The 13,322-nt window shown below is 34.4% G+C and overlaps 1 protein-coding gene across 1 annotated transcript in view; it reads left to right on the top strand.

Moving 5' to 3' along the window:
* HDGFRP3 (hepatoma-derived growth factor- protein) overlaps positions 1–10,898 on the top strand; it is a gene marked incomplete at its 5' end in the record, with an annotated part of 29,703 nt that extends 18,805 nt beyond the window's left edge. The window contains 5 exons of the mRNA XM_012937333.3: positions 1,464–1,513; positions 3,691–3,949; positions 5,636–5,731; positions 6,621–9,269; positions 10,818–10,898. Of these exons, the coding sequence (XP_012792787.2) occupies positions 1,464–1,513; positions 3,691–3,949; positions 5,636–5,731; positions 6,621–8,909 (2,694 nt within the window). The 3' untranslated portion in view covers positions 8,910–9,269; positions 10,818–10,898. The remainder of the gene's footprint in view (positions 1–1,463; positions 1,514–3,690; positions 3,950–5,635; positions 5,732–6,620; positions 9,270–10,817) is intronic.
* Between the last annotated feature and the right edge of the window lie 2,424 nt (positions 10,899–13,322).

Below are 13,322 nucleotides of genomic sequence, written 5' to 3'. Positions count from 1 at the left end.
TGTGTTACGATTCAATATGATCAGGTGTAAATGGGAGGTAGATCACGGTGTGAACTTAAATGCAGCTTATATAATTTTATTTGGTGACATTAAACAGCGCCTAGGGTAGAAGAATCAAAAGTTGTAATAAAGACATGGGTTGTCATCTAGTTTGTTAATAGTTTTTCCTAACGGGTACCCTCGATCTAACATCAGTCCGAGTGGGATATTTTCGTCAAAAAGACTCTCATCCGGCTTAAAAACGGAACCTAATTCTTGTTATCTACAATAGGTCAATTGAAATAACATATCATCCTCGTCGTTTTTGGTCATTTTTTCATGTCACCTACTTCAATAGAAAACTAGTATGTCGCACAGTTGTTCACGAGTTCAATTAAATTTGAATTCACTCCTTGATTGTTTCACGGAACAAACATTTGTCCATAATTCCGGTTATGATTAATCACATTTAAAAAAATTAGGTAGTTTAATACACCTTTTGACCGAGACTTGTGTATTTGTTACTGTGATATGTTTGCATATGTGTACATACCATACTGCATTTATTTTCATCTCTTCTACATGTTTTGTCGTTTATGCATACTGTTAAATAATTTGGGAAAATTGTTGTTTAGTTCTTTACTGTTTAATTCATTTGAAACTTAATGAATTCACTTATATTCACACTCCCTAACGTACTGTTTTATTACTGACACAAATCATGCGATTATTGTATTCACTTGTTCGATCAATTAACTAAAACACTATGAATGTGATTTCTGTTTCCTGTTATAGTGATAAGTGAGGATACCAGCTTAGGGAGATTAATACATTGCATAAATTTCCCCATTTTCATTTGATAACTTATCCAAAGTCATTCAAACTTGGTTTACCTTGGCTTGCCAGCTTTTATACATTAGACAAACAAGATTTGTGCGTTTCGATTCGTAAGTGTTATGTCATAATTTACTAAAGTAATTTACGCAATTTTCTCGGATTGATGGTGATATGACGGAATACGAGTTTTATTGTCATTTAAGTTACCTGCAAAATCCGTATTTTTCAAATTGCTTGTGTTTTAGTTGAATTCTAGTTATGTTTGGTTTTTGCATTCAGTATTATATAAACACTATTTTACTGGATAAAAACACCTGTTTTATTGAGCAGCTAAAATCAACTCGTTGCCAGCTTGCATCAATTAGTCGTCCTTGTGAGCAGTTACCACTCCATAGTATCATATCATTCCGTTTCATCTATCGATTGGTTTTTTATTTATTCATCTCCGAACTTTCTTCATTAGGAATTATGAAATCTCTCACCATAACAATTACGATGGGGATGGGATTACCATTCTTACTAACTTGCTTAATAATCGGAAAAATTGTGCACCAATTGTCTATTTGTATCGTTATTTTTCTAACCAAAAATTCCATAAATAAGTTTGTCATTATTGTTACTATAATTATGTATTTGCTTTAATACAGATGGAGTTGACTTCCAAATCTGTTGATGTTAGAACTTCATCAGTTGTTAGGTGAGTTTTCTATCGAGAAAAGTGATACATTTTCATTGTCGTTTACGTCCAGTTCATTTGTGTAGTATCTTATTTTAGTTGCTGTGTATTTTTTTTTGAACGCATACATTTTTTCGAATGAAATTTCTGCTTATATTCATATTAGTGAATGGGTTATATTACAAAAATTCATATCCGTGTTGTCCTATGCACTATATACTATAAAAATACGTGTGAACTACCATAATGTATTTATGGAAACTATATGTTGTCTTTTCAGATTACCAGTAAAATTAAAGTAGACCTTGGTTTGAAGATCTCTTTCGTGTATAATAAGATATTATGATTTACTTCAACTGACCATAAAGTCAACTTTGTATTATATTGTTTTCATGATAATTAATCTGTTTCAATGGAACTAGGCATAGCAGAGATCGAATTTGTTATCTATTAATTGAAAGCTATAAGTGCTTTAACTATCAAGTTATTACTATATCATGTCTTTTAAAATGATAGAAACTGACGTTGAGAATCAATTCACTTAATAATAAATCATCTTTTTACTTATGTTAATTTATTACACTGATGTGATAATTTTAGTCTTAGTGAGTACTATTGTAGTAAACGTAAACTCAGGTGAGGAAAACCAACTTATTGTTTTATGCAAAATTATACAGCGGCTTTGTAAAATATGAAAATTGTACATTAAATACATTATTTACACATCTTCCTTCAGTTGTCCTTCACATTATGACTCTTCCAATCATGTTGTTGTTCCAATTTCTCTCTATTTCCCTTCCTGTTTTCTTATGCTGACAGTGATTCCACTTCCAATTCCTGATACATACTACTTGTATCTGTCAGTATAGGTTGTGTACACTGCACTATGTGGCAATCACGCCATTAAACGTTACAATTGGAAATTATTCAAAGATGGATTCTTATTATTGTTTAAATGATTTGTGAAGGGTTAGTATGACCAATCGTGAAGAAAGTAACAGGTACCTATTAAGAAATGTCAGGTCTATGTATACCTTCAACACATCATTAAGATAAAGAAACATACATATTTGTGATGTTTATTTATTTACTTGAACACATCGATATTGTTACAAGGAGGCACCAAATACATATGATTTGTGTGAGGGATGTGATATTGCCCGGGTGCCCAATTCGAAGCACGTGGTTATCTTAGGGGGCCACACCCGGAACCTTCGACCTAAAAGTCTGGTCCACAAGGCAGTGGAGCATCGTAAGGAGATGCAATCTCATGGTAGCCGGTGACCAACTATTGGTTCATACTCCATTTGTTCCCTCAGGATACTGGAGCCCATGTGCACCATTGGTTTTGAATCAGCGTTTTCCAACTCCCCTAGGTGGACTCTCCGGGTCCACCGCCGGACATTCGCTTTTCGTCCTCTCAATTTCGTAAACAACACCCCATTGCGAGAAGGCAGTGAGTAGGACTTCTGTGGTAATGGTTGTATGCACGTGGCCATGTGAGAGCATTTCGAGAGGGAGAGTAGACTCTTCCCACTCTCGGCCATACCAGGACATTTGGAGGCATATTTGTGATGAATTTAACAAGAATCATCTAGTCGCCTTGTCAATTACAAAATGTGTACATAAGAAATTAGATTATTTGGTATGTAGTAACTAGACCACATTCAATAGTTTCCCTTTACAGTTTAGATTTTCCGAATTCAGGTAGGCATTTTTTTACTCTATGGAATATCCTATTCTTTGTATCGTAAATTTTGTTCTTAAGTTTTGAAAATACTTCTAATTTGTTTTATAGTTCACCAGTTAGTGTAACGTCTTCTTAATATCTTTAATAAAATATTTTAATTGACTTCATTATGTAACCATTCCGTATACAACTATTTTTATATTTTAAATATTACTTCTAAACAGTTAATTTCGATGAAAATTCAAGTATACCAATTGATGATAGTTTACGTAGTGATTTAATAAATGTCTAAAATACCATGCATATACATTCATTCTATTGAATTATCAATAAGATAAATTGTTAAGTCTTTCTATTTACTATAAGCAAAAGTTTTAAACTGACAATTGAAACTGTCCTATTTTTGATTTGTATCTGTATTTTCAGTGAATTCTACAAGTTATTGTCTAGACGTCAACCTTTCTTGTTTCCCTTTACTTTTTTTTTCTTGATTACTCTTTTCATTTAGTTCTAATTCTACCGTTGTTGTTCAGTCAAATACTATGTCTACTATCAACGACCAAAATATAAAAGACAAAGAACAACAATTGAAAGATTTGGACGCTGAAGAGCGCCTACTGCTAATCGATCGTTCCATAAAGTCAAGTTTAATTCAAGGTCATGAGGATATTGCCACATGTGTTGATAGGCTTGAGTTTCTTGACAAAATGACTATTTCTTTACCAATAATGGCTAGATGTTGGACAGTTGTAGAAACAATACGAAAAGTAAGTGATTATATTTTAAATCTTTTAGCAAACCATTGCTTTGATTTAGTTTTTCTTGTGATGGATCAGTCTCGACTTTTTTCAACCTTGTTTGCTGTATAGTATAGTATAGAAGGATTTTCCTATTTTTTATACTGTAAACTTTATATCCGTCCAATGGTTTATGACTTCATCTGCCGGTTTTAAAGTTGTTTTAAAAATATATATATGGAAGATTAGCGTAGTAAACATATATTAATCCACTCATTAGTTACTGGTCATATTGATTTGCCAGTTTATCGTTACTACAAAGTCACACATTTATTTGGCATCCAATAATTCAACTGTGTATATCTACTTAGCTTAAGTGGTTATCTTAATAGTAGCCAAGCGAACATTAATAATGCTTTCTCGTATCAAGTAACCGCTTTCATAGCAAACATTTTCATAATTGGCCCTACTTATCTACATGCAACGGTAACAACAGTCGATATAGTGAGTCTCAAGCTTGCCCGAAACCTAGGATAATACGTATGAACATTTATATTTTGTAACTATAATAGACAGCTTTCTATAAAACCCGATTTTTATTTTAATTGTAGTTAGTGAAAGAGTTTGTAAGAATGATACTGTCATCTTACCCAGCTATTTTATTCCACAGTCAGTCAGCTACAACGTTAGGACCAGGCACATATATGCATCGGTCCGAGTTGCCATACCGCATTAGCACAGCAAGATGAACACGGGATTCATAGAAGTAGTTAATTCAATGGTGGTAATACATAAAAGAAAGATTGCATATAAAGAAATATTACAGGAAGAAAGAATTAGTTCGTAGAAAGAAAGATACGAAGTGATTTTAATCCCATAGTTTAAGGGAGGACAGAGAGTGTATACACCGACGCCATTGTAATCGATTCTGAGCCATGTCACCAAGAGTCTCCAACCATTGGTTACGATAGTCACGTGGACCCCAACCAAGTAGTCTGCATCTACCAACATGGCTCAGACTAGAAGTTAGTGACTTCAAGCACTGATGCCACGTTTTGGTTTGGCCGCCCCTAACTTTCTTCCAACCATTTCCAATACCGGATAGCATTGCACGTCGTGGTAATCGGTGTTCGAGCATACGTAACACGTGGCCCAACCATCTCAGTCGATGAAGATTCATAACCTCAACAACTGATTTACCATCATTCCCTAATACCCTGCGTCGAACCTCACTATTACTTACCCGTTGATCCCAGCAGACGCCAGCAATATTTCTAAGACATCTGCGGTCGAATACTAATAGCTTACGGATGTCTTCTACTCCTAATGGCACGTCGTGGTAGTCGGTGTTCAGGCATACGTAACACGTGGCCCAACCATCTCAGTCGATGAAGATTCACAACCTCATCAACTGATTTACCACATCATGGTAGGAATGGTTTAAGGGAGTACCTTGACCGATGCCCGATTAATTTGTCATGGTTGATAAATCTGAAACCAATAAGTCTGTATTTTTAATGGTAATGGTAGCCTGGCGCTTAAGACATTCGACTTTCAAACACTGATTCCCAAGCTTGTCCCCTCCTCCATTTAATTAAGCTTGAATATCATTATCCTTCATATTTAGAATGTGCCTCATACCTAAGTACACTTGTTGTATTAGCTAATTAAATTAATTTTGATTGCAAGACATCTCTATTTTAATTTGATTTTTAGTGCCGTCGATATAAACGTTCTTTAGAAGTAAAAATTGCTGCTCAAAAGGTATTTAATAAATTTCTCCAACTCTATGCCACTGCTGATAAAAATGAGGTAAGTTTTGTCCATTTATTTAAATAGTGTGAGATGCATTTGTCATTATAGATATATTCACTAGCTTGATTTCCACTAAATATGCGACATTTGTATGTATTAGTTTAGCCACCTTTTAATGCTCATTTGAAAATAGGAACAACTTGCCTTTTTATTAGCTAAAACGTGGCTGGTGGTTGGAAGTGTATGACAGAAATACTTAGATTCGAGTTTTTGTTCTAGTTCATGCTCGTCGGTAGGGTATATATACTCGTGTGACTCTCACCTTCCCTATCCGATATCATAATGAAAACAAGTGTTTTCAAGTCCTGTTGAGTCGTTAGAAAAATTATACAGTTGGATTTTAGTATAAGTTACATTTATAGTTGGGTTATTCTTTAGGTTCTAAATGCATAAGACATTGTTCTTGAAAACTTACTTTGTTTTATACTTAAACTTGACTTTCTACCTAAAATAAGAATTTTCAGACAGTTCATTCTACTCCGTTTCGTTAAGAAGTTTTTAATATTATGAACTTTCTTAATTCCTATGACAATGATTATCTTAGGTTTTATTTACGAATCACTAGGTTCGTATTACTTTGGATTAGTTCCGGCTACATATACTCAATCAAATAATACAGTGGTTGTCTCCAATCACAATTAAAATATGAAAATTCTTCCTTGTACAAGTCTTGTATAGCTTTCGTGACATAATCATCAAGGTTGGATGATTCTTGAGTTTTTAACAGATACTAATGTCTTGTTCGCATAAAATATGATGTTTTTCGGTGTGTACTGATAACTATACATAATGTTTTCAGTGTATTTATACCAAATGTTCTTTGTATGCTATAAATAAAATACTTTTATGTCGCAGTTTTATACATCTTTCTTTTTTAAATGTTTAGCTGGATCTTGCCCATGCTGAATTGATTAAACATCAACAGCGTCATATAAAGAAACATTTTCCTGGCTTTAATAAAGATGATTCTTTGGAAGAAACTGTATCAATGTCAGCCAATTCTATTCCTCCATACATGGGACCTAAATCTATGGCTGATTTATTCCAACTGACAACGCGTTCTACAAAAAGTGAGATACCAGATGTTAAAAAAACTTGTCATGAAACAGGAAAAAGTACTTCAGAGATTTTACAATCTCCCTCTTCTGTTGATAAAACACCTAATACATCTCAACCTTTAGAACGATTTGAATTATCGACTGTTAATATGGATACACTTACCTGTGTTGCAGTTAAGTCTCCTACTCAACATGTTGTTACCACAGTTTGTGAATCAAAATCTCATTCGTCACTCCATTCACCTTTAAAAGTAGGTTATCAAACTGATGTCTCTGTCCAGGATATACCTCTCCCTGAAGAAACCCCCACTCAGTTTATTTCACCGAAGGAAACAGCCATGAATTCAACTGATGTAATTGCCATAGGTAAAGACATTTGTGAGATGCCAACTGGAGAGGATGTTGAAGAAGAATTCGAACTTCTAGATGTTTATGAAGAACCAGAGGAACCAGATGATGCTGCTATAATCCAACAATCTGATTGTAAATTCCCTATACTCCAGTTCGCTGAGCCGGATAACTTTGTTAAAACTAAAAGTATATCTCTATCTGCTACACCTGAACAAGCTGGTTTTGCGGTGACTCCTATGTCACATGTCAATTGTAGTTCATCAGCGACGTATATGGGTGCATATCATTCTCATCCTGTTATTACAAATAAATTGCTATATCCGTATCCTATTTTCCCAAATGTACAGATACAAAATCCCTTCAGGAACCATGGTCATTTATTAACCGACTATTCTTCACCATCTCATTCACATCTTCGCCAAAATGTTGACGCAACTCCACCTCAGTCGTCCTCACGCGCTTATATACCACATTCTCTTCATCCTTCAGAAGACCCTCCCCCACCTTATAGACCATATATTCCGACTCGCTGTGACCCTGAACAAACTCAAGAACTAGGAACTTCACCTGATTCATCTACAAAACCTCGAAAAGAATTGTCTCAACCTAGTAATATCACAAATAACGGAGCTATCCAAGAACTCACTTCAACGACCAAGGCATCAAATCTCAATCCCGGTCGCCTCAAAGTTTGTGGTGGATCTAATAACAACAATATTTCTCGAGAAACTCGAACTCCGCCTCATCGAGGTCGTAGTCCACACGCCCTTCCACATCCATTAGAGCACTATCAACGTTATCTTAATTCTGCTCTTAACTCTGAAGATGAAACAAGTAAAAATGAAACGTCTAAACAATTTACTGACAGACCTCTTGAAACGCATGACACTTTACCGAATAATCAGTCATCTCTTAATGCTTCTAAGACTGATAAAGTTGAAACTCATATTTCTCCCGTTAATGACAATCTTCATAATGAAATGCCTTTCGTTAGTCCATCTGCTGAAGATCTTGATACTCGTATTGCACGGTTGTATGATTTAGCCATGCGTAAAAATAGCATACCAGTATCAAATACTGCTGTAGATATATCTAATGAAAATAAATCACAAAAACCCACTGCCAATCCAATCATTTCTCCCCCACCTCCTCCACCACCACTTCCTACGTCTCAACGCATACTATTCACACATAGACCACAAAATCCAATTCATTCGAATATATCTAAATGTCTGACTCCTTTATCGTCTTCACAACAGGAACTGCGACTGTCATCTCATAAGATGAATGACAACAACAGGAATCTTGAAAATAACACAGGACATCGAGGACCTACCAATCGCAGCAATCAAATTAGTTCTAGCTCTTTACATGAACAAATTCAGTATTTACCGTCTGGTTCTCATCCTTCTGGCCCTGATAATATTGTGATTAATCCTAACATTTCATGTGAAATGTCATTTAAATTATCTGAACAACAAACTAGAAATATCCCTATTTCTGATTCTGCTCTTGGATTTTCTGGTAATAGCCTAGATTCTATACGTCCCGCAACGCACTCATATCCAAGACGACCTTTGAATAACCATCCACAAAGTACCCGTCATTATCCTGTGAACCCGGCACATAATTACCAAACAACACATCCTCACTTTCAACGTTCTAATTCAAATCGTATGAAGTTGAATAGTGATCCATTGCTCTCTGGTCGCCGTCATTCAGACAGAGATGATGATCGAGATATTTATTCAATGCTTGGTGTTTGAATAAAACATGATATTCTTTTAGTTTTTGCTTTTAGTTTGTTAAATAATCCATTTGTTGAACTTTACCTATAAATAATTAGATTGGTTCATTATAGAATGAATAAAAATTTATATTTTATTCTGGATGTTCATGATATAACTCTTGAGCGTCTTTCTTCCTCAATAACGCGTATATCTCGTTTCCTTTTATTTAAAAAAATATATATATCAGCAAATCATGTAAATATTTTCATCATTCTGTTTATATTTTGTCACTTCACATTTTTTTTTGGTGAAAATAACAATAGAACTTATCTCAACTTGTACATTATTTGAACGATCATTATAAACAATCCAGATTATCAATGATATACGTTGTGTGTAAGTACATCAACTTTATTTTATGTGTCAAATGGGTTTTCATTAGCACTTTCTTTTCAAAAGGAAAAGAACAATAACTTCTAGACTGATACAAATACGATAACCTGTTTTTATGTGTTCAACTAATTGATAGAAGAATACATGATCGCTTTTTTAATGATTTAATTTATATTCATACCAGCTGATAGTTGATCAGATATAGGTAGGGATAGTACATAGTTTCTATTAATAAAATAAGGCATATTTTTTGGAAAAAAAATGCAATTATATTTTCTCAAAACTAAATATGTATAATACATTATACGAAGAAGGTATTTCGTTAGAGAGTTCATTGTTTTTTTTTTCAAGATCATAATAAACCAGGTATCTCATATCTTGACAATTTCGTAAAATTCCTAATGAACTGGATCCGAGTTCTTTCGTCGATACAAACCATGCTGTAAAATAGAAAGAAAAGAATCATGTTATATGAACCGTTTTTTTTGTTATAAGTAATCACTTAAAATAGGTTGCATAACCTCCTAAAAGACTAAGACTGAACACGAATATTGATCGATATCGATCGGTAATGTTAGTATATTTCTTCTGGAACAGGATCTGAGTAATAATTGTTTATTATCAGAAGGGGTTTGTGGAGATTTTAGAAATTTTAACAGATTGAAATCATGAGTCAGTTGAAGCTAGACCACCATGCTTCCAGGTTTTCGATGGTGGTCTAGCTTCAACTGACTCATGATTTCAATCTGTGATAATAATTGTTTAGACAGTATTTCTATTCAATGCATGAAGTACGCTATTCTTTTCTTTCATTAATTGCATCACAGCATCGTGGCCATCATTTATTAAAAATGACTTTAATTCTTGCAAAACTGTTCGTATCATTTTAAAACTTGCTTCGGAGGGAGCAATCAGTAAGTGTGAAATATGTATCAAATAAAATGTTAGTCGTAATGAACATAAAGCCTAGTAAAATTGGGCATTTGCTCGGTATTAGTGCAACGCGAATAAATTGAAAAGATGAATGGTAGAAGAGCTGAAATAATGTAAAGCACATTTTAAAAACTTTATTCTGACTTCAATTGATGACTGGTATAATATTGATCGTAATTTAATTTGATATATGATATTTCAGCTAACTCCATTTGTACAACGATGTTATTATCTCTTTAAGATAATAAAGGGGACTATGTGTGTGAAATGTAAAAGTTAATTGATCGTACGAAAATCATAATACCACCGTATCGGTTTTTTTTCCATAATCATTAAAATTTAGCTTGGATATTATAAAAGTTAGTGGTTTGCCTCACTTTTAACATTCGTGTTTCAATTATTGTTCGTGAGTTTATGACTAAACTATATCAGGTTAAAAACATTCTACTAACTGAATCACATTGCATCAGTTGGTCACATGAAATGATAGTAATTATGATCTTACTAATGTTACAATGTGATTTCTTGGTTGTTGTTTTACTGAAATTTTTATTATTATCTCATACACATTCGTATAGTAACAGGGCATTGTCGTGTCTTTTTTTTCTTTCTTTCTAGAATAATGCAAGGAGTTTGTATTGTCAAGAAATATGACTTGAGAATTAGTTTGATAGAACATTTTGATTGTTATGACAATCAATTATCATTATCTGTTTCATGTATAGGCTTCAAAACAGATATAAAAAAACTTACATTTTCTATTAGCTCTTGAGTAATTTTATTCATTGACGGCCTTTTAGATGGATCGTTTGACCAACACTTAAACATAAGAACCTATAAAAGTATATATCAAGCACAAAATAAACAAATATGTAAATAAATTCATTTTATCAATTTAAAAAGCCAACCAGATATTTTATGAATTACGCCTGTTACTCCCAATGGAGCATAGGCCGCCGACCAGTATTCAACCCACTCTGTCCTGGGCCTTCCCTCCCAGTTCTATCCAATTCTTGTTCATTTTCTCATGTCTGTCTCGATTTCTCGGCGTAATGTGTTCTTTGGTCTTTCTCTTCTCCTTCGGCCTTGAGGATTCCACATGAGGGCTCACCTTGTGACGAGGTTGGGTGCTTTCCTCAATATGTGTCCTATCCACTTCCAGCGCTTCTTCCTGATTTCTACCTCCGCTGAGATCTGGTTTGTTCTCTCTCACAGTAGGTTGTTGCTAATAGTGTCCGGCCAACGGATCCGAAGTATTTTGTGTAGACAACTGTTAATAAACACCTGTATTTTCTGGATGATTGCTTTCGTAGTTCTCCAGGTTTCTGCCCCATACAGTAGAACTGTCTTGACATTTGTATTGAAAATCCTGACCTTGGTGTTGGTTGACAGTTGCTTTGAGTTCCAGATGTTCTTCAGTTGTAAATACACTGCTCTTGCTTTTCCGATCCGCGCCTTCACATCTGCATCAGATCCACCCTGTTCATCAATGATGCTGCCCAGATATGTCAAGGTTTTTACATCCTCCAAATCTTCTCCGTCAATTGTGATTGGATTGGTGCATGCTGTGTTGTATCAGAGAATCTTGCTTTTACCTTTGTGTATGTTGAGACCTACTGCTGCATTTGTTGTTGCGTGTGCGATAGAAAACTAACTCGCTAAAAAAACACTAACCAGTATTCATTCTATGAATTTAAACATTATTTATGATATGGTTATCCTTGCTGATTGTTATAAGCTAAAAACATTCGATGTACACGCTATCGTTCAGTGAACTTATTTTCTTTATGAAGTCCCTTTTTTTGACGTATATAATGCGAAGACATTTTAACTTGACGTAAATCATGATTCAAAATATATTTCTTATATGAATTTTACAATTATCAAATACCCAAGTAGATAGTTGAACACCCTAAATATTTTAATTGATCCAACATTATTCTCAACTGAAGAAACTCGACGCATATTGTCTGATTATGAAAACATTAGCATACCTTCGGATTTCATGAAAAAAGGAAGTCTAGAGTTTGACACTGAGATCCTATTTCACTTGGAGGAAATGATGGATATATCAAAAAGCTTTCAAGTAAATATCATCGTCAATTCTAAAGCTTATTGGGGTTAAACCATCTTTTCTGAACTCAGCAAGTAAACTTTTTAGGTGTTATTGCCATTTAGTCAGATATCTAGTTTCGATTCTCATTTGTTGGGTAATAATTACAGAACCGATTTTTGTCTTTATTGGCTTATAACGCGGTTGATATTGTAGCAAACAGAAACCAAGAAGTTATTGCGCCTCATTATCTACCAGTTAAAACCGTTTTTGTACCCATCTCGAGTATTCGTTTTACATTTTGTCTGGTATGATAGATTTATCTTGTGTATACTTGGCAAATCAGGTTATTCTGCCAGTCTAAACTTGTTTTATAAGTGGTTGAATAATGGTCTAAACTGGATGTCAGAAATAACAAATGGAAGATATTCGCTCTATATCATGGATTGGTTGACGTTAGACATGAACACTGTTGTATCCCGGCACGATAGTCTGGGAGGTAGGCGTTTGCGCAAAACAGGTCCTGGGTTCGAGTCCTGCATGTGAGATCGTGGATGTACACTTCTAAGGAGCTCCATACCAGGACGAAATGGCCATCTAGTGCGCCTAGGTCTTCAGTGGTGGTCTAACATTAATTGGTTCATGATCTCAACAATCTTCACAGCCCTATACAGAGAAGTAACAGAGTTAGGGATTTTCTTAAAATTATTCCCAAAGTTCTCAGCTTTAATCTTACGATAGGGAGTGCTTACAGTATCATTTAGTGGAGAAAATTCAATTCGGAAGTTAATCACTCTACTCTTTTCAACATTAATTGTTATAATTATCTCTCTCGAGAACGCATAATAAAATATCTGAACTACACAGCACCTAATCGAATGTTAACTACATCAGAAAATCTGCATCGATTTATTGATTGCTCATTTATACCACTGATAAGAGTACGTAAACATAATACCCTTTTCTCAAAAGTCTTATAAGTATTTATTAGTGTGGAAAGCACTTGTCTTTCAATTATTGACTCGTCAGTCCAACCATCGATTCTTCTACTTCATTCTGCATACTATTAT

The sequence above is a fragment of the Schistosoma haematobium genome, chromosome 1, assembly GCF_000699445.3.
Source record: "Schistosoma haematobium chromosome 1, whole genome shotgun sequence".
NCBI classification, from domain to species: domain Eukaryota; kingdom Metazoa; phylum Platyhelminthes; class Trematoda; order Strigeidida; family Schistosomatidae; genus Schistosoma; species Schistosoma haematobium.
Note: the sequence above shows the minus strand (reverse complement) of the source record. Positions and strands in the feature narration are given on the sequence as shown.